Genomic DNA, 22327 nt, shown 5'->3' with positions numbered 1-22327 from the left:
TTCAAGTCTATCAGATCCAATTCCTGATAAATGTATCCAAACATAAATCACGTCACTCAAACTCACGTTTACCAGATCCAATTCATATCAGATCCAATTCTGGCCAGATCCAATTCTACTAACGCCGAGCCAAACACACACGTACATGCTTTAGAGTAATGTTACTTACACACCTCTTTTTTGAGGTGGAAGATGTGGAATGATGAGAGAGATAGGAAGAAAATGAAAAGTAAGAGAGAGAAAGTATGAGATGTGATAGATGGTAAGAGGAGAGAGATAGAAACAAAAAGAGGTGAGAATGAAGTGTTTTAAAAATGAGGTGTGTATATATCATTACTGCATACTTTATTATGTCAACCATCATATATAATAATAATCTTACATTTAACAGAGCATCATCCTGCATTGCGCCTCATACTTGGGCAATTTTTTTCCTATCATGAAAGAATTTCATATTATTCAAATTTTAATCATGATTGTCTTTAGTATCTCTTCATGAAATGACTCATCTGGCTCTGGAGCAAGCGAGTTGCATCAGATTGAGGATAAAATATATGAAATATGTGTGGTTCTTCCTTAGCCTCCACAAGCTTCACCTCTTTCACCCCTTTCTTCTTCAAAAACTCTGCATACATGACACCCCTTTCTTTCAGAAAATCTCTACCAGCAACATAAACCTCTATCCCCGGAAACTGAGACCACACACTCGCATCCACATCATGTTTCTCAAAATTACACCCAAAATAGTCGCGGTTCGAGTCTTCCGGTATACTCAGCCTCCAGAACATGTCATTCATAGCGACACATTCTTTGTCATCATCAGCCACAGCCTCCTCTTTCTCAGTCCGCTCCTCACTCCCAAAGTAAGGGTGTATAACCATCAACCCTTTGATTTTCAAGACAAGCACATCATTATTTCTCTGAGTCGTTTTCACAAACACATGGTGTGCAATGTTACCCCCAGCACTCTCCCCAGAGAGAAACACCCTTGAAATATCAGCACCCTGAAGCCAAGGCTCAGAGCTTGCTTGTTCCGCAAGCCATTGAAGTGCAACATAGCAATCTTCATAAGCCGCCGGGAGACGATGCTCCGGGGCTAAACGGTAGTCGACGGAGAGAACAATGGATTGGGACGCGACCGAGAAGTCACCGAGAAAGTGATGGTAGCCGAGCCATGTGGTGGAGCCAATGCAAAAACCGCCACCATGGAAATAAACCAAGACCGGGAGGAGGTTCTGCTGATTCTCAAAATGAGGAAGGAAGATTCTTCCGGTGATGGGTTTTGATGGGTCAATAACAACATCCTTGGATTTGTATCCATTGGAGGGTTTGGAAGATGCAGGGACAGTTTCAGGGTCAAAGCGTTTCACCAAACCATCAGAATAGACTTGGAGAAAATCTGGTGCTTCTGCTATCAAGGACATTTTTCAAATTTCAAGGCTAGATGGTGACTTTAAGGTTCTCTATGTGAAGATTTTATACATAAGCTGAAGGATAATACAGTTATTTTCATTGGTAGATCATGTAAATAGCATTGTTTGCTAAAAATGTTGTATGGTTGATCATGTAAATTGTATTGTTTGTTAAAGGGTTAAGCTTGCTTGGTTACTTTCCATGAAGAAAGTAATATAGCTCAGAAAAATAACTATAAAATTGAACAAAACCATGCAAATGTCAAACCTACAACTTTTTTCTTAGAAACCGTACTCAATCCATGGAGTTAGGAAATAGTTGGATTGATACAACGACTTTTAAGACTAAATCACAAACAATTGTAATTGGAAAAAATATTACTCTTAAAGCTCTTATGAAGTATTGTTTATGTTTTTTATCGCACAGACTAAATTATTTCAAAATAATCATATTATATATATATATATCAATTCGTAATTTAAGAAACTAGAAGCAAGTTTCAACTCGTCCAGCCGAGCAGCCTTAAGCCGACGTGTTCACAATACATAATTGAAAGGTGAACTCTACGTGCAACCATCGTCTTGGAAGTCGTACATAAAGATTAGCTTCATCAAGACTCAAAGCCTCAAGAGTATAACTCTTACATGAATAGAAGTTTGATCGTGTTTATTTAGGGTTTGCGGTCAGTTTTAGGGATATGGATTGATTTTAAGGTTTAAAGCTGATTTTAGTGTTTAAGGTCGACTTTAGAATTTGGGGTTGATTTTACAGTTTAGGGGACGATTTTATAGAATCTTTAGTTAGAATGGAATTCCAACTCAACACATTTTGACGAATCTATCGCTTAAGACCTTTGGTCTCTACCCGGACCTGTTAAAAAAAATGGGATCACTTCTTGGAAACCTATTTTAGAGATTAGGCCAATTTTAGTGTTTGAATTCAATTTTAGGGTTTGTGGCCCGATTTTAGGTTTTGTGTCGATTTTAGAGTTTTGAACTGATTGTAGGGGTTGGGACCGATATTAGTGTTTAGGGCCGATTTTAGAGAAATGAATTTCTTATAAACTTCTTTTTATCTAAATAATAACAATAATAATAATTTTTCGTACTAAAAGTCATTGGATGAATTGGATATCGATGCAATAAATATTTACTAATGAATGGATTGGATGAATTTTTATTCACTAATTGATGGGTTTTTTTAAACAATTTTAGTGGATCCTTAATGGATAATGGATTGTTTTGGATCCATCTATTACAATTCATATTCATACTCATATCCATCCAATCCATCCATTTGCCACCCCTAGCAGGAACCAATTACACACCAATTACACACCGCACTTATAACTGTAGAACACAAATTATACATTTCTCAAAGGAAAATGCTGTGGGGCACGACCTTGGGGCTCGTGCACCACGCACGAAGCATTTTCTGGCGGTTACCGTAGCTTTTCTTTTTATTTTGACAGTTGTAATTTTGTGGCGGTTTTGAACCGCCAGAAATAGTAGGTTTACTTTTTTTTTTGGCAGTTGTAGTTTTGAACTCTCGTGCATTCTTCGTACGTGCCCTCTCGTACTATATAGCATTGCTCTTTCACAAATTGAAACTGCGGAAGGGAAGAGTATGATATGAATATCTATAGGGGTGGTGACAAAAATAATGACCATAGTTAATAAGGTGATACAAGCTGAAGCTGCACATGCTGTTTTTCCAGATTCCATGCCCCTATAACCCTGAAGAGAATTTTGTGCATAAAAAAGAAAAAAAAAAAGGAGAAAATCAATCTAGCCGCATCCATCTACCATCGGACACTGTTCCAAAAAGGAGGACAGATTCCCCTCCAGCCTCATTTTGAATGGGGTTCTCTTCTCAACATAGAAAAGGACAATGTTCAGCAGCTATCACAAGTTATTGCCATCATCTATATTTGGCTGTTTGATCTAAAGCAGAGAAAAAAGAGTGATATGATACAAAGTCAGCACATATCCTGTGTTACTCCAAACATCTATTTGGCTGCTTGCTCTACCATAGCCTCCTTATGCGGAGGCAATGAGTATATGCTTACGGTCGAGCTTCCACCCCTAATCTCTTTCAAGGTATCCAATGCTGATGTAGTTAGTTTGATGAACATGTTCTCCATATTTTGGATTTCGGCAAGTTCTTTTGGCACCTGCTTCAGTGTCTCTCTATTTTCATTTGCAGTCATGGAACTGCACGCTTCTTCCTCAAGATCACTAGTTGAGAAGGATGGACCTAGAGACCCACTTTTGGGGAAAAGAATACTTAGCATCACCTCACACTCCTTTACAAGCTTGTTAAGAACATCAATTTTGAAGAAGGGCTGGTTCAATACATCTTGGATAAAAGGTAATCGAAGTAGCGCACCAGTTCGCTTATCATATTTCTTTATTATCTTCACTAGACCTGCACAAAGAATGGAAGATGAGATAGAAGAATAAGCAACATTTCTAAACATTCATCATCAAAACTCCCTCCTAATCCAAGGAATATTTAACCATCAATCTACTTTATTAAACATTCGATAAAGTATTATGTCAGCTGACAAAACAGTTAACAGGACCTCAAAAGTCAAATTTGTCTACAATATATATGGTGACTTATTCTTCATACCAGATATTAGTGTGGGTTTAATCATTCACTTCTTTTATGAACCAATTTATTGACAGGCATAACTAAATGATACATTCAATTAGAATTGTATTAGTAGACCTAGTTAATAAATGGAATTCTTCCAGAACAGCGCACAATAGTTACTCATTTTTCAAATAAAAGTTCGAGACTTATATGCGTGGATTTACCAGTAACATGTTACAAGATAAATGGAGTATATAAAAGAATTAAAAAGCAATAGAAGTGGTAACTGGTAAACCAAAAAAGAAAGGGGAAAAAATACAAGATGTCAAATGAATTGAGCAAATAGAGTCCATAGCTTTTAGTCGGGCTTGTGATCAAATAATATTGTTGCCAACAAAATTGTCTGGGTTAAGACTATATAGTCCATGATTCCTTACAATTTCATCTGGCTATACATATTAATAAGTAAACTTCCATTTTGAACCTAACCCTGTGTTTGGATAGAGAATTTTCAAATTTCAGAGAATTTAAAAAACAAGGGATTTCAATTGAATCAATTGAACTCCCTAAATTTGTAACATCTCTTGTTTGGGTTAAATGTTTGCATTCCTTCAATTGTGATTTTCTTTTTTGTCTTGTAGATTTCTAGTTTCTCTAGCCAGTGTGGTGCTTGTGGGTCTTCCGATGTAAGTTGTGGCGCAAGGTCTCATGGTGCTCTGGAGCCCCCAAGATGAGGTGTGCAGCATTGTTTCGCTCATGGTGCTCCTCGGCACGTTCACCTTTCCCTCACTTCAACACCAATACACTAAGGTTAACGCCGCCCACAGACCCCCAACACCGCAGATGGCTATTCCTCCGCTATGAAGCTATTAAAGGTCCTCCACGACCAACTTCGTCGTCATTTTGAGGAGGCGGAGTTTCAGATCTGGAAGTCTCCATCATGTACACCATAGCAGAGCATTCACCATGGCAACCACAAAGCTTGTTTTTCTGGTTGTTGGAGGGACTTTACGGCAGGAAAGTGCAGTTTTACAACCGACCGAACCACCAGTAGTATTGCTTTAGCCAGATAAAGGAAGAATCGATCGAGAAAGATGAGAGGAATTTCACAAATTCTACCTATTTTGGTGTCATTTTGATTTCCTCACTCTCAACCCAGTTTAATTACCTTGAATTTAAAATTCTTTGTAATAAACATCCACACACTGTATTTTAAAATAGAGCATTTCAAATTCCCTGAAAAATTACATTACTTCCTAAAAACACTCCATCCAAACACATTCTAAAAGTGTTTGGCAATTTAGTCCTTGATTTAAGACCATTTAGTACATAAATTATTCAAACTCATTTCTTATTGGCCCTTTTATTATATGTCATAGGAGATTGTCATGAATCGGGTTGAATAATTCAAGGACAAAATCATATGCCGAATTTACACGCGGGCGGGACTGCATTGCAAATTTGCAAGTGAGGTATACTTCCAATTCCAAATACCAAAATACTATTTTACTCCATTTTAACAATGTCTGAGATCCTTCAAGTCATCAAATGTTAATACTCTTGATGATAAAAATGGAATCTGTCACTTAAAACTTATGCAATGGTTCATAAAGAAAGGAAAATACCTGTGTAGTTAAGTGCACTGTAGTTCTCCAACAAAACCATCTCTCCATGCAAATCCACTATTTCCCTCCCTACTGGCATCAAATCTACATCTGAATTCTTGGCCCAAGCAACTTTGTTTTGCAACTCCTGCATCACAAACATAAACATATAATCTTAGAAATGGAAAATGCTTGGTCCATATCTCCAGGAGTCACATCTTCTCATGTTTGGAGATGTGCCAGTGTCAGAATATAAGCATCCAGAAATCATATGGTGAAAATTGTCGACATGTAAGGGTGACATATATGTGTGTAGCACTAGCATTACTAATTATAAACATATGCCAACTAAAGTTTATAACATTTTCCATCCATCACAAAATTTCTCTTCTGCCCACCTGATAACACGCATCTTGTACAAAGAACTAAAGACAAAGCGAAATTATTAAGTTCCAAATTAAATGAAACTTAAGGCATCATCAGTTAAATGTATGCCTTTAGATTTACATGCTAAACAGCAACACGAATGCTAAAATTCAAAAGCGTAACTCATGCCCTCCAAGAAAGTTATCATATGCCGAACAACGGAAACTTAAACCACCAAAATAATGAACCATGTCTTCTAACACAATTTTCATTAATTCATTATTACCGAATTGATATTTTTTAGTCCCAGTCCACACTAACAAAACAAATCCCTTTGAATAGCCTTTTCCATACACAGCAAATTATCAAACCCTTACATGGTTTTCCATTTACATTGCCCATCTACAGAACCAGTTCTAATATTCTCTAACTCTCTAACGTGGTTTCTCATCATATGAACATGTTTGGGTGAAATTCTTAGAAGCACATGCTCGCAAAATCACGTTGAGCAAGAAAAAAATATCACGTTGAACTAATCTGATTATCTAGAAGAAAAAAAAGCAAAAAACTAGAATCGATAATGGTGATTAGTGATTAGTTAGTTAGTTACCTTCCATTTGATTACATATTCCTCTTCCATCTCGACGAAAAAGGCGTTGAACTTTTCAATCTCGACCTCCAAAAGACGGAGGAAATCGTTGACCTCTTTGGAGACCTCGCCGGCGCCGTCGTCGTTGTCGGAACGGCGTCGTTTGAGGGAGGAGGAGGAGGAGGAGGGTTCTTTGGGGGCTATGAGCTTGAGCTGTTTCTTGAGATCCTTGTAGGAGAGAAACTTGTCACGCCAATCAGGTAGCGTTTGCTCGATCTGGTTGCTCAGAATCTTCCAGAACTTCATCGTTGTTTTGGTTCTGAAAAAATTGAACGAAAGGGAAAGGGAGAAGAAGAGAACGTAGGAATGTTTGTTTTTTTTTTGGGGTTAGAAACTGAACTTGAAATGCGGATTTAAAAAACCTAATTAAAGAGTTTTGGGTTCCGGTTATATATTGAAATTGAAATGAAATATAGTAAATAGAATCTTTGTGAGAGAGGGAATATTATGTGTCAAGTGTGTACTTGTTGTTGGTTATGACGTGCCGTTTTTATTAAATTCATCTCCCCTAGTTGTTTCCCTCTTTAGTTAGCTCTACTTGTTCCTTGTTTAACTATGCATTGATTCTCTATAATATGGGTTCGTTTGCTACAATGTATAATGTATAATATAAGGTCTAATAGTATTAGACGTGATAAAAAATGTAATAATATACAATATTTAGTAATACACTGTCTAACTTATCACATCATTTAAATCAATACAACTCATATGTTTGGTGGATGATAGTGATGGTAGACAGGGGTGATGGTGGTAAAGATATTGGCGATGACGGCAACGGTGGAGGGTAGTAGGTGTGGCAATGGTGGTGGTGGTGGCGGTAGAGTGGTGGTGGTAGTGGCGATAGCAGTAGGGGAGGAAATTGTGAGAGGGCGGTGGAGTTGGTTATGACAATAGTGGTGACAGTGATAGTGTTGTAGGGTGCTGGTGGCGACAATGATGAAGGGCGGTGGTGGTAATAACAACAATATCACTGTATAATCCATGATGAAGGGCGGTGGTGGAGGGTGGTGGTTGTGGCAGTGGATTAAATAATTTCAAGTAGCTTTTACATCAAATTCTTATCATGTATAATCCATCATCTATATGATGATTTAAATAATTCATCATTTTAATGTACAAGAGTGGATTGATGGATAAGTCAATACAATGTCAGCACTAAATAATGGATAAACTCATAACGCATTGTATAAACTTATATTATCATGTCTTATACACATACCGAACGAACCTTATCTCTTTTTCCTTTTGTGAATTGTCACTTCTCTAAATTACAATTGGTAAAGTTTGAGTTTAATTACTCATAGTCTTAGGTCAACTAAACATATTTAAGATAAGTGAGTTAGAATTTTCATATTTTATTTATTAATTAATTTATAAATAATCATATTGGTCCATTAGGGAGACGGTAAAGTAACTCTCACAGAAAGTGAGATTAGAGCGAAATGAAGTGAGAGAGGTTTGGGGAGAGGAGGGAGAAAATTTAAGTGTGTTGGTTTGTCGGAAAAAAAATGTAGGAAAAATGGTGATGAGGGAGAGGAGGAAAGGAGGAGGAAGAGAAAGAAGATGAGAAAATGGAGAATGACTAAGGAATTGTTTGATTACAATTTTAGTATTTACATTTAAAATTTATTTTTCAAGAAAAAATATTGTGAAAAAATGGCGCGATTAAATTCAATTTTTTTTTGTTACAAATGAGGGGCTAACTCCGAAACAAAAACGAAAAGCTAACTAGCAACATGCCCTACAAGAGGGGAAATGGGATACAGCAGGTCCCTCTGCAATATCGAGTGACATTCACCAAATGATGATTCGAACGAATGCATTCCAAAAGGAAGAGACAAGCCCACCTTGGCAAGGTAGTCCGCCAAAGAATTTGCTTCCCTAGGAATGTGCTGGATGACAATCGACCCATGAGCTGATATCTTCTGAACAATATCCCAAGCAATCGCACCATACTGGTGAGAGGAGGAAGAAGTCCACCACTTGGAGAGAGTCACTTTCAATAATAACTTGGGGGATCTCTCAGCTAATTATATAATCCACTGTAGTTTGCACAACCAAAAGCTCAACATAGAAAACATTATTCCAACCAAGAATCCCAAGGTTACGAGTGAAACCTCTCGACCACATACCCGTAGTATCTCGAAAAGCCCCACCACAACTAGCCTGGAGCTCACTGCTGAGAGCGCCATCGACATTGGCCTTGATCCAACCCTCGGGAGGTCGCGTCCAGCGCTGAGAAGAGGCACGCGAGCTACCACCGACCGCGATTAAATTCAATGAAACTTGATGAAAGACAGTAAAAAAATTTGATGAAAGAAAATTTTGAAGAACTAAAATCATGTGTAAATACACGCGGGCACCTATATCTGACTAAAATTGCTGGATAAACAATTTTAGATTTTTTTTGACAACAATAAACAATTTTAGATTAAAGTGTATAATTGAGTGATAAAAAGCATTTAACCCCTAGTCCAATTCAAATTCAGTTAAATATCAAAACGGACCAATAATCAACCAAAAAGAAGTCTACAAGTGCGCAAGAACTCAAATGGGTTGAGGACCATAAGGGCGTGTTTGTTTATCTTCCAGGTTTGCCTTAATTCCTCGGCAAGCAATGAACCAAAGTGGCCGTTGTTTTATATTATTTTCTGGAGAACCAAACAACTCGAATATTTGCTATCTTTTTGTCCCTCACCTTTCTTTTCTTTTTCATTTTATAATATTTAATATTATCATCATTTTAGGGCTTCAGAATTTTCGGTGACAAATCCAATTCTGTACATCACGTTCCTCATTGGTTCTGTGGCGTGCATAGGGTGAGTCCTTTGTTCTCTTTCTTGCTTGTCTTTCTTTGAAATTTTCTATTTGAAAAAATTTCACTTTCACTGTCCTACTTATTACTTAATCTCAAAGGAAGAAGCACCTTTTGTAGTTATAAAATTTTATAATCTTGGTTAACTTAGCTTGCTTAGTAAGTTCAATAATCAAATAAGTGAGTTTTCAGGTTCTGTCTATTTGAAGATTGGAGGTTAAACCACTAATTTTCTTGGTTAATGTGTTTGTTGCTTCTTGAATTTCAGAAATTTTGAGAATTTTTGCTGCTTTGCATCTTGTGACCTTTCTGGGTATATTAAGGTCATTCTATGTTATTAGTAGCACTTTTATAATCATGTTTAGGAATCTTTATTATACTTGCTTGGTTTTTAAGCAAGCATAAGCATAAGTTGGTATAATAAGATACATAGAATTTGTTAGCATCCTTTCATAGGAAATATGTATCCTGGGTGTTGCTTGTTAGCGCCGCCGTTGGGTAGATGCTCTGGGAAGAAAGCTTGTGGCTCGTTTTTACTGTTTTGTGGTGCCTGTTTAAGTGCTCTTGTGCTTTCTGCCATGGAAAAGTTCAAGCTCAAATGCAAAGGGATTTTCTCCGTAAGAGAGACTTGTTTTATGCTGAGTTTAACTTCAGGATATTTATGGTTAAACTAGTTGGAGCTCTTTTGTATTTTTGCATTTCTTAGAGAAGGGGAAAAGGGTTTCGTTGTGGACCTTAGTGCGTAATTTTGACCCCTTAGAGCCTACATCCTTTATTTCTTCTGTCTTGCTATCACAGTGCACTTTGTTTTGGTTGATTTCTACACACATCATGGTAGGCTTTTCCACCCTCAATGTCAAAACAATGGCTACATCATTCTCGATTTGCATTTACTTTTCTCAGCTGATTTTTTTATTTATTGCAGGGGGGGGGGGGTGGTTGTTTTTTTTATAGAGCTCAATGGTGTAGTGTGATTCATATAGCTGACCCCTTTTTGTGGGATAGACTTCTATTGTTGTTGTTGTTGTGAATTGGGGGGGGGGGTGTCTATAGTGCTTTCATATGTTTATCATAGTGAGCCTAGCAGATGTTCAAGACACAGGTTTGCTACAAATTTTTTTTTTGTTTAAATGTGAATTCAGTAATTGAAAAATTCAATGATAAGAAATTAGCAAGCGTTGAATAAACTTGATGGCAATATTTATGTTTTGAAATCATTTACCCCCGCAGTCTTTAATTGCAAATATTTGTATTTTTGTGAGGCATAATTTTCTTGCACAGACATTGACTGTTAAATAAATAAACATGTTCTTGTATCATGTGAGGAGAAAGACATAAAAGTTAGTTACTGAGGAAGTTCATATCTCTGATGTGCTATTGATGTGAGAAAGCCTCCTACAGAAACATTAAAGGATATCAAAATAATTAATAGGTGAAAACATACCAAGCAAGTAGGCTATTACGTCTCTGTCTGTTTTACTTGTCGTTTAATGCATTGTTTTGGTCTATTGAGTAATGATAAGTACTATAAATGGAGTGATACACTTGTGCAAGGTTTTGTAGTTCAACTTGAGCAATGATTGGCACCTACAGTTCTTTTTACCATCAATATCTGCTTTTAATTCTAGTTGGTAGAGTGTAATGTTAATAGTTGGTGTTATTATTCATAATTATGATTTAACCTTCTTGTGGTTGTATTGTACCTGCTTTCTAACAGAGCATAGGTTGTCTTGGAAGCTGCACAAAACCTCCAGTTATTGGTTCAATGGATGAGGCATCTAAAGGACTAAGAAATCAAGGTCAAACAGTGACTAAAGATGATGGATCATCAGATTTCTGGAGCAGCAACACTATCGAAATGGATCATAATGCAGCTCAGTCGCTGAGAAGCGTCTCATCAACTGCAACATCAAATTATCCTTCTGATCCCCAAAGTAGTGCATGCAGTCAAACTGCTCCTCCTGAATTTGTCAACCATGGCAAGTTTGTTGTTACATGTTTATTTTGTATTGGTTCTCTGATGTGGAAATAGCCTTCTTTATTTGTTAATAGAGTTATACCGGACTAAGGTGTATAACGATGTTAGTTTCTAATTTGACTTATCTTCTTCTGTTTTGGTTTGTTATTGTGTTCTTCATCACCTTCCTCCGGATTTTTAAATATCTCCCCTTTTGTTCTCCAAAACTCATTTCTCTCTGATCTTTGGGGTTTCCTGTCTACTTCAAACCTTCCCATTCCAGAAGCACCTCTTCTCTTTACTCCCCTTTTGTTTTTTGATAAGCATCTTCTCTTAACTCCCGTGAATCTTCTTGATTCAAACATATTCCTTTCCTCTCCCTATGCTCGATTAACTCCATTTGATGCCAAAATATATTTTCCTCATGGCTCACCCTGATGTTCCATTAGCATTCGATAAGACTTATTTCCTCACTTCTCATGGTGAGACATTCATTCCCAAACCTGAATGGTCTAAGGTGTATAACAATGTTTTTGTTGTTTCATATATAATTTTTTGAAAACCGGAAACAAAGTGACACTTCTGTAATTATCATCGAACATAGGAAATGAAATCTCGAAACTATTTCTCGAATCAAACTGACTATGAAATATTGAATCAAACTCGTTGACCCTCAAGGAATAGTAACAATTCAAATTCCTTGGGATTGGTAGAATGCCATCTTATGCTGAGTTGTGAAATGCACCTTTTTTATATTTTTATTTTCTCCTTTAATTCTCTTATTGAAATGAGGAGAAAATGTCTGCCTCTCCTCAGATGCAGTATTGCTTGTCAATTGATGCATAGAAAGTTAATTGGCTAAACTATAATTTCTTTCAATTTGTTGCAGTATTGTAGTCAATTAGTTATGTACTATTTCTGGAACTTACAATTAAAAGCTAGTTTTTAGGGTTTTAGATGATCCGTATGGCGTATGCATAATTCTTTATTTTCATTTCAAATGAAATGACAGAAAAGTTTGATGTGTGCAGGGCTTCTTCACTGGTACCAGATGAGGCAACAATGGGTTGGAAATAAAACCTCTGAGAGTCAGACAGAAGTTCGAGAACCAAAAATAAGGTAAATTAGTATATGCATTCTAATGAAAAGCCAAAGTTTTCAGTTGCGATAGAGTATACAAAGAAAAGAAAAGTGTGCCTTACCCATTTCCTTTCATGCATATTCCAGCTTTTGAAAAATATAAAGCTTTTGTGGCTGATTACCTCAATGTAAAATCTGCTTGTTTTGTACATGCAGCATTAGGATTTGGTTCCTCTAAAGTGATGGAGTCATTTTAGAGGGTAAAGTAAGTCATTACAACCGTTGATTGAAAATTCAATAGTTGGGATTTAAAGAACACCATAGTTTGTTATACATGTGCAAGTATATGATCACAATCACAAAGGTTTTGATGGCTTACTTTACCATCTAAAATGACTTCCTCACTTTAGAGGAGTCAAATCCGTCGTATTGGATCATTGTCTGTTTTTATGCTAGTTAATAATAAAGCATTGTCTGAGCACGTTTTACCTATATATCATTCTGGTGCTAATTTTCACATTAACTAAGCTTTTAGACTCTAAAGTTTACAGTCTAAAGTTTACAAGTCTTAACTGAAATGAACCCCGTCCTTTTTTTTCTTGATATTTTTAATAGGGATTGGTTTTCCTTTGTTCATGCTATTCATTTTATTATTAAACTGCGTTGTTTCCTTGTTGATGACAACTGTGAGCATTTTTGATACGTGACGGAGTCAGGGATATTGATCAAAGATGCATGAAAGTTGGGACTAGCATTCACTACAAATATGTTTTTGTTAGCCTCTAATTCTCAGTTCATGTTTCACAGTTTGAATGCCACCTACGACAATCTACTTGGAAACAACAAGCCCTTTCCCCAACCCATCCCTTTGAGAGTATGATTTTCTGAACTTGGCTCTTCTCTATTGATATTCTAGTAGCATATCACTCACTAAAATAAAACAAGGCAGCTTAGAGTGCTCCCCTACGACTCATAAAGATTTATTTTGGCTTAAATGTGTTTTTGGTCAATGCATTATACAAAATTTTTAGTTTTAGTCTCTCATAGTTTTTTGTTAGACTTTAGTACCTGTATTTCCGAAATTGTCATGTTTCAGTCGATGAGAAGACCAATACCAAAAGAAAAAATAAACTTTTGAGGACTGAAATTTGCTAAAAAGATTGTGTTTGAATTTGCCTTTTTCTTTTGGTATTGGTGCTGTTAGAGATTGAGACATGATTATTTCGAAAATACAAGAATTGAAGTCAAATAAAAAAGCAAAGAGAGACTAAAACTAATAATTTCCAATAATGCAGGGACCAAAAACATTTAAAGTTTAAACCTTATTTTTTTCTTTTGGAACATGTCACTGATTGATTATTATATTTTTGGTGACAGGAAATGGTATACTTTCTTGTTGATATTTGGGAGCAAGAGGGTCTATATGACTGATCAAACAAAATAGGCGCTATTTTTTAATGGATTTTGCACAGGAAGTGAGGTGGAATTTGTTCATTGTCTTACTGGATAGTTTAGAATAGTGCAACTCTTGCAAGTTGTTTTTTATTAACTCTTCTGTAGTTCTTTGCTAATACTAAATGAATTAAACTAGATTAATTGTATAGTTCTTCCTTCCTTTTATTTTTTACTTGGGTGATTTAGAGAAGCTTCTTGCACAGAGATAATTTCAAGTTTCACCTGCTGCTTGTTTCTGGCCTAAACATTGATCTTCAAGAGCAGATGTTTCTTGTTGTCACTAGTTCCACAAAATATTTTATCAGTGGAAGGCCTCTTGGTTGAAGTTTGTGGATATATCTTATATCAAGATGATCACTAGGGCTTGAGTTGGTATAGAGCCCCAGTCGCGGGAGGGGCTTATTTTATTGGTATCATCACGTTACACAATACAGAAAGTCAATACTATTCGTTCAGAAGAGAGAAATATCTAAACCACATTCAATATTTCATAAATCTGAAGATGTGATATAATACTAATATACTATAGAATGCTATCAACATAGTTCACCATGAAAGTACTATAAAGTCACTTTTATGGTAACTCAAATGGTTGTTCTTTAGTGGTTAACTCTTATGATTAAGGTGCAGCCCTAAAACCTTGTGCTAAACCAATCTTGTTCACCAGGTTCAGCAGGGAAAATTGCCTAGATTTTAAAATGATTTGTTTACAAGCCGAAAACACTATCTCTCAATGTTTTCGATCTCATATATTATAGTCAAAATTCATCAAGTCACGCATAAATTATTATAATGATAAGGAAAATATTTAATTTTCACTCAATCAATAATTTGATGAATGAATAACGTTCTAGACAACATGTTGTTTTCGAGATGTAAATACATTCGTTGGCGATGCTAAGAATGAATCGCGCGGGAAAATAACTTCAATCTTAATAATCAAAATATTATTCTCATTGGATTAAATCCAGCAAACATAATCACACATCACGCTACTGCGCATTATAACATGAAATCATGAATTAACCGAATTTATTCCCCTTAATTAATTGCGGGTCTTACAATGATCACTATTGAGAAGTCTGTATCGATTACAAGGCTGCTGAACTAAAGTAAGACAAAAATGTATAAATATGGGCTTAAAACAGGTGAAAGTAAATGGTAGAAAGCTGAATAAATAAAGTGTTGGAATGGTAAAAGGCTAAAAGATTGTAAGCATCTCCAATGCATGGTTGCTAATTGGGTTGCTTAAACACTATTCTTGTGAGCCCAAACTGTCACACAAGATTTAAGCAACTCAACCGAAATTATCTCCAACCATGGTTGCTTATTTTACTTTTGGTTGAGTCCCACTATACCTCATATATTTATATTATTTCAAGGTCATGACACTATTCAAGTTAATGAATGAAAGATAAAATATAATTTTTTAGTCAAAAAGTAAGAAGAAAGAGAATAAGCAACCGTTGCTTAAATTTAAGCAACCAGACTGCAATGTCATGTTGCTTCAATGGTGCTAAAAAATAAGCAACGTTGCTTAAGTGCTCCAACTGGATTAAGCAACCCTCATTGAAGATGCTCTAAGAAAACTTAAAGGCTTTTGTAGTTTGAATGATTGATGAGTTATGATTTGTCCACATTACCCTTCCTTTATATAGATGAAAATTTGGCTAACCTAGGAAGTTAACGAACACTTGTGACCCACGCTCCCGAGTAGTTACAAGCATTTACAATCGTGTGGTATTGACGGTTGCTTCTCTTGGTCAGTCTGGAAGTTTAATTTAAGTCGATCTTCCTTGCATCAGCTGGTTCTTGAGACATAACTTCTTTCCCTATTTTGAAGGATGTTCCTGCTTAGTGTTTCAAGCATGCAGAGACCTTCTGGAAGCTTGTAAACATCTTTATCATGGATTAAGATCCTTGCACCTTCCCTTAAATTTTGTCCAAATTCAGACCCTTGGTTGTTTCACTACGCGCCATCGCCTGACCTCACTTTCTTGGATAACACCTTTAAACGACCAATTTGCCACATCAGCTAAGTAAAATGTTTCACCTCCCTTACTAGTTCTTACAAATTTTTAAGTTCTAATAAATGTATATTTAAACTTTTGATAGTAATATTTTATGTTTTTAATGTTACAAATTTATATAAGTTACCGTCTAATCCATAAATTGAAATTTCTAAATCCACCACGGGTAACTGTGATAAAGTGAACTCACAACTAGTTGGGGAAAATTAGAATAATGTTGTGTTAACACTTGTACTTCATCGCTACCTTAATGAAATATGAAGAGAAATGAGCGATATTATACGTGATTTCACATGAATTGCAGCGAAATATGCATATTTAATCTTTTGTACGACTTTTCCAACCAGTCTATCTGAAACTTCCAACTTTCTTCAGAATTAGGAAAATCATTATTTCTCATGACAAAATAATAATAATAAATAAAAAAGAAACCCCCACCTTGGTTGTGGTTTTAATTGGTGGGAATAAAGAAAGGAAAAGAAACCCCACTGTCTGTCTAGTTTCAATGCAAGATACATTGCATGTGAAATGGGAAACAATTCATTGTACTGGAATCAATTAATATTTCCCCACTTGCTGCAACTTTCAATAAAATGCCTTCCCTTTTCACAATAACCATTCCTTAACTTCTCTCCTTCTTCATCCACCTTCCACTTCTCTCTCTTCTCTCTCTCTTCTTTTTGCCCTTACCTTAGGGTTTCTGCAATTTCATAGCTTCCACTAGCTCTCTCATGCATAATTGCCCTCAAAACTCACTCATCGCCATCGCAGTCACCACCGTCGTTCTTTTTGCTCTCGTTCGAGGGTTCTTTCGTCGAGAACACTGCAGATTTTGCCTCTCGAGGTTTTTTCAGCTGTGCCCATGTCTAAAGTCCTCGGCTTTTCTGGTTAGTTCATCGAATTGTTGTGTGTTTGATTCGATTCATAGCTTTATTGGTTGTGGGTGTGGTATTTTTTTTTTTCCAAGTTTTATGGTAGATGATGATTTTGTGTTGCATGGAAAGGTTATTCTTTGGTAATGATTCTGCTCTGTTAGTTTTTTTTGGAAAAATTTTCTGGGTTGCGGTTAACTTTCTTATTTTGTTCTGTGTCATGGATCATCATGTGGTTGAAATAAGATTTGAAATTTCTAACTGGATTGTTGAAGTTTTGTTTTTCCTTTGCTGGTGATCTGATGTTTTATATATTTGGTTTTGTTTGAGGTGTATTTGGGTTTCAGGCACAAGTGGTTTTGATTGTTTTGATATGATAAAAGATATGTAAATTGTAGAGATTCATAGTCTAAGTTTATTGAAGGGATGGTGAGATAGTTCATTATGAAATGATGTTGAGATTTTTGGATCTTGTTGGAAATTGGATCTTGTTAAGTTGATCTGAATCTCATGTTTGTTTCAGAGGATTTTATCGAGTTCTTAGGCATATCTTGATTTCTGTTATTTGTTCAAATATTACATACATAGGATAGATATGCCTGTTCCGATTAGTGGTTAAATATACCTATCTATGCTCACTTTGTTCCTTACTGACTTTGGTAATCTGTTTGGGTTCTCAGGAACTGATGATTTTTGCCCTGGGGGGACAATATACACAAACCCCAAGGAAGCAAGTTTCTTCCTGTCTCATGGCCTTCCAGTTGATGTATACTTTCCTGCTCGGAAAAGGTCACGAATCAGTGCTCCATTTGTTTTCAGCAGAGAATGGTTGGAGCAGAAGCAGGAGACATCTATTGAAACTTTGCCAGATGAATGCCTGTTTGAAATCTTCAGGAAGTTGCCAGGTGAAGATAGGAGTGCATGTGCTTGCGTTTCCAAGCACTGGCTTATGCTTCTAAGCAATATTTGCAAGACTGAAATCTGTAGCAACAAAAATGCAAGCTTAGAGAATGAGAGTAAACAGGAAAAAGATGATGAAGAGTTTGGAGGTGAGGGATACCTCTCTCGAAGCTTGGAAGGAAAGAAGGCAACTGATATTAGACTTGCTGCCATTGCAGTTGGAACTGCATCCCGAGGAGGATTGGGGAAGCTTTCAATCCGTGGAAGCAACTCAGGTCGTGGGGTGACTACTCTAGGTCTCAAAGCAGTTGCTCGTGGATGCCCTTCTTTAAAGTCTCTTTCTTTATGGAATGTTTCTACTGTTAGTGATGAAGGCCTAATTGAGATTGCTAATAGTTGTCAACAGCTAGAGAAGCTTGACCTTTGCAAATGCCCTACAATTTCTGATAAGTCTTTAATTGCAGTTGCAAAGAACTGCCCGAATCTCACTGAGTTATCAATAGAACTGTGTCCAAAAATTGGCAATGAAGGTCTACAAGCCATTGGGAAGTGCTGCTCCAATCTAAGGTCTATATCTATCAAGGACTGCACTGGTGTTGGTGATCAGGGAATTGCTGGCCTGTTTTCTTCAACTTCTTTGGTTCTGTCAAAGGTGAAGCTTCAGGCACTGACTGTTTCTGATCTCTCCATAGCTGTTATTGGGCATTATGGTAAAGCAGTTACAGATCTTGTCCTTAATTGCCTCCCAAATGTCAGTGAGAGGGGGTTTTGGGTTATGGGTAATGGTAATGGATTGCACAAACTCAAGTCACTTACAATTGCATCCTGCAGAGGTGTAACAGATGTTGGGATTGAAGCTGTAGGAAAAGGTTGTCCAAATCTGAAAAGTGTACACCTTCACAAGTGTGCCTTTCTGTCAGACAATGGGTTGATTTCATTCACCAAGGCTGCTTCATCACTTGAAAACCTACAGTTAGAAGAGTGCCACAGAATTACCCAATTTGGGTTTTTTGGTGTCCTTTTTAACTGTGGTGCAAAATTGAAGGCTATTTCTATGGTAAGCTGCTATGGGATCAAAGATCAAAACTTGGTGTTGTCACCCATATCTCCTTGTGAATCACTTCGGTCACTGTCAATCCGTCACTGCCCCGAATTTGGCAATGCTACCCTGTCTGTACTGGGAAAGCTATGCCCTCAGCTTCAACAAATTGAATTGAGTGGACTCAAGGAAGTGACAGATGCTGGGTTACTTCCACTGGTTGAGAGTTGTGAGGCTGGTCTGATCAAAGTTAATCTTCATGGTTGCATAAACCTTACAGACAAAATTGTTTCATACTTGGCTAATCTTCATGGTTGGACTCTTGAGGTTTTGAACGTCGACGGTTGTAAAAATGTCAGTGATGCTAGCTTGATGGCAATTGCAGAACATTGCCAATTACTTTGTGATCTTGATGTTTCCAACTGTGCAATCACTGATGCTGGGATAGCAGCCTTAGCACATGCAGAACAGTTGAATTTGCAGATTCTTTCTCTGTCAGGTTGCACTTTGGTTTCGGACAGGAGCTTGCCGTCTTTGAGAAAATTGGGCCACACCCTTTTGGGACTTAATATCCAGCATTGCAATGCAATCAGCAGCAGCACGGTTGACATGCTTGTGGAATTTCTCTGGAGGTGTGACATTCTCTCATGAGCGGGAAATATCCTCTTTCTGCTGCAATTTAGGCCAGCATCAGAACCTGCAGGAGGTTTATAACACAAACGTCGATTACGATTAGCGGTACACAGTAGTTTTTGGCTCCATTTACTGGTCTTGATCATTCAGCGATTCGGCTCCCTTTTTCCAGAGTATGCAGTCATTTAACCTTTTATTTTTGCAGTTTCCTGTATTGGGAATCTGTTCAAAGTTTTTTTGGCATCTTGGTTTGAGTTGCCACCTACTAAATGGCTGTATATCTTGGAGAACATAGCTGCCGGGTTCTGGAGTAGGGAATCTTTCTTACTAGTGTTGGCATCTGATGTTTTTTATGTTCGCTTTGTATCGGTTTTGCCACCATGTGTCCTAGTTTCTGTGTATGTTTTTACAGTTATCTGTACCAGGTCTGTCTATAGTTTACCAAATATGTCACGTCACGTCTTTGAACTCAGTTCTTGTCGTGATGTTTGGGTCTCAGTTTTACTCTTAGGGCAGTGCCAGTTATGTGCTGGTTTTATAGGCTGGTTGCAGTTGGAAGTTCAGAGTTATGATGCCTTGTTTTCAGGGGCTTTGGTCCTGGCAGCAAGTTACACAGTTCTGCCATGACAATCTTCTCCCTCTTGGGAAGGATTGTTTTTATACCAAGCCCTAGTTTTTTCAGGCCTCAATTTTTCAGAACTTGTCCCTGCAACTTGTATCTTATGTATTGTTGTTGATATCTGCCCTTTGTACTGAATGTTATGTTATGAGAAGTAATGAAATAAAATTTGCAGTCTTATTCCCAATCTTTTGATATCTATACTTAGATTGTACTGTACCATTTTGCCAATAAATGTTGACAATTATCCCATTCTCATTTAGTGATCTTTATCCCTGTGAAGGAAGCTTGCAGTACTTTTCTCATGGGGTGAAGCTATAGAACAAACTATAACAAATGAGGAACAATAGGAATGAAAATTAAAACAAGTATGCAGTAGAGCCCTAGAGTAATTGTAACAAATGAACAAACCACAACATGCTAATGGTGACATGCATGAGGTGGGTTGTGGAGGTTCTGCATGAGTTGATGTTTTTTTTTGGTCAAAACATGAGTTGATGTTTGAACAGAAGAAAAATGTTTTTGGCCAAGATCAAATGAGTAACTTGATAATTGTATAAATAGTTAAAAATTCCATCTTACTTCTGCTAAACTGGGGGAACAAGAAAAATTTAAAATGATGAAATGGGTTTCATTGGATTTTATGTCATTCCATTCTCTTTTTGTGCAATCCAAACAATAGAGCATGTAATTCATTTCATTCTTCTTCATTCCAGTGTACCTGTTGCTTTCCTAATAGCGTTTTTGAATCTGAGTTATTTCTCTCAGAATCAATTTTAGCACTTTGGATTGACTTATTTTTCTCATAATCAGTTTTAGTACTAAGAAGTTACTCACAAAAACTTTACCCAGAATTGATTCTGACTCTAGATTAAATAGGAATATAGGATTGCTGTTGGTCTTGAGCTGTATATGTATTTTGCTTGCGGTGAAGTGTATCCGGAGAAAATTGTGAATTCTATACATGCACTTGACTCACCTGTGTTATATAAATTGTGAATGGTGGACGTTATCTTAACTTTGCATAATCTTGGGACATTTGGATGCTTTTGGAATTTGAATCTGTCTCATTTAAAACTTGACAACAAAGGTTTAGGTTCAATGGCTCGATTGCTACATTGTCAGACATAAAAGTGGGCACATGCACTTTCACATGCATTGTCATGTAAAGCAATCATTCTGGCACACCCAACACACGAAGCTTCCCTACACGTTTCTAGCACTTCTATGAGACAGAAACAGTGAGTTCAGCCTGGTAGGCAAGCCCCACTTGGGGCCACTTGTTAATTTTGAAAGGAAATAGATGGTTTTGGTTATGGATTCTTGAAGAGCATATAATCTGATACATCTAATCAGCAAGATAATTGTTGCTAATGTGATTGATATTGAATAGAGAATATTATCTCATTATGTAATCTTCAGGATTGTTGCTGTGCCAAATATTATCGTTATGCGATAGAGATTTGATCACAGGGAAAATATCTCACTGTGTTTTTGGTTTGAGAAGCATTTATAATTTTATGGCTTAATTGTTGGTCCCCTTAATTTGGATCGTGACTCGTGAGTGATTTTGGACCTCCTAATTTTTTTGAGCTAATAAAATCTTCTACTTTCAAAAGTAAGCAAATTTTGTCATTTTCTCAATTTTTATATGCATAAATCATTAAATCTTCATTTTCTTTTTGAATACTTTATAGTTTATTATAAATTGATATATGGTTCCATTTCAAAAGGATTTTGTAGGAAGAGGTGGAAAATTCAAATTTTAATTTTAGTAAAAATTTATATTTTGAGTTTTGGTAGGAGATAAAGTTTAGTTTACAAGGATTAAATTGATTCAATTTGTGAAGTTTTTTCTTGAAAAATGAAAAGAGTTTATGTATAACAATAATGAAAAAGGAACTTCATTTGCAACAATTAAAAGGTTAGGCACTAAATTCACACATCGTCAAATCTGAGACTAGAAGTGAAATTGAGCTTAATTTTATTGAACAACTCTATTGAGGAGCATTAGTGGCAAATATGTCCCCGAGGGTTAGCTCAAGTGGTAAGAGTTAGAGAATATATGAGTTGAGGAATGAAGGGTTCAGAGTTCGAACCTTGATGAGAGACTAATTTACATCTTTTTTGGTACATCGGAAAGATAAATTGCACCCGCCAGGAATTGATCCCTGGACCTTCCCCTACCTAACTCATATGTCCCCCGCTCCTACCACTTGAGCTATCCTACGGGGACAGAGACTAATTTACTACAATACTAACAACTAACATTTGTATATAAAAAAAGAAAGAAA

At 36.6% G+C, this 22327-nt stretch overlaps 4 protein-coding genes across 7 annotated transcripts; 2 read left to right on the top strand and 2 right to left on the bottom strand.

Annotated features, from left to right (window-relative positions):
* Positions 1-310: 310 nt before the first annotated feature.
* On the bottom strand, positions 311-1595 carry LOC130718479 (probable carboxylesterase 1). Its single transcript, XM_057569079.1, has one exon. The coding sequence runs from the start codon at positions 1422-1424 to the stop codon at positions 483-485; it is 942 nt and encodes a 313-aa protein (XP_057425062.1). The 5' UTR covers positions 1425-1595; the 3' UTR covers positions 311-482.
* A 1437-nt stretch (positions 1596-3032) lies between these two features.
* On the bottom strand, positions 3033-6994 carry LOC130718955 (SPX domain-containing protein 2-like). The gene is made up of 3 exons (XM_057569611.1): positions 6592-6994; positions 5637-5763; positions 3033-3840 (listed from the first exon to the last, which is right to left on the bottom strand). The coding sequence occupies exons 1-3, from the start codon at positions 6874-6876 to the stop codon at positions 3422-3424; spliced, it is 831 nt and encodes a 276-aa protein (XP_057425594.1). The 5' UTR covers positions 6877-6994; the 3' UTR covers positions 3033-3421.
* A 2134-nt stretch (positions 6995-9128) lies between these two features.
* Positions 9129-14130, top strand: LOC130720409 (uncharacterized). Of its 4 annotated transcripts, XM_057571051.1 has the most exons (6): positions 9129-9225; positions 9381-9452; positions 11166-11427; positions 12437-12524; positions 13293-13359; positions 13863-14130. In XM_057571051.1, the coding sequence occupies exons 3-6, from the start codon at positions 11214-11216 to the stop codon at positions 13914-13916; spliced, it is 423 nt and encodes a 140-aa protein (XP_057427034.1). In that variant the 5' UTR covers positions 9129-9225; positions 9381-9452; positions 11166-11213; the 3' UTR covers positions 13917-14130. The 4 variants fall into 4 exon arrangements, with proteins under 4 accessions (XP_057427034.1, XP_057427035.1, XP_057427032.1 ...); XM_057571052.1 differs by lacking the exons at positions 9129-9225; positions 9381-9452 and adding an exon at positions 9533-9664; XM_057571049.1 differs by lacking the exons at positions 9129-9225; positions 9381-9452 and adding an exon at positions 9795-10065.
* A 2334-nt stretch (positions 14131-16464) lies between these two features.
* LOC130716564 (EIN3-binding F-box protein 1-like) lies at positions 16465-20220 on the top strand. Its single transcript, XM_057566530.1, has 2 exons — positions 16465-16857; positions 17523-20220. Exons 1-2 carry the CDS (start codon positions 16833-16835, stop codon positions 19430-19432), a joined length of 1935 nt encoding a protein of 644 aa, XP_057422513.1. The 5' UTR covers positions 16465-16832; the 3' UTR covers positions 19433-20220.
* Positions 20221-22327: the final 2107 nt, after the last annotated feature.

This window comes from Lotus japonicus, chromosome 5 (assembly GCF_012489685.1).
Source record: "Lotus japonicus ecotype B-129 chromosome 5, LjGifu_v1.2".
Classification (NCBI taxonomy): Eukaryota; Viridiplantae; Streptophyta; class Magnoliopsida; order Fabales; family Fabaceae; genus Lotus; species Lotus japonicus.
This window is presented reverse-complemented; position numbering and strand designations above follow the sequence as displayed.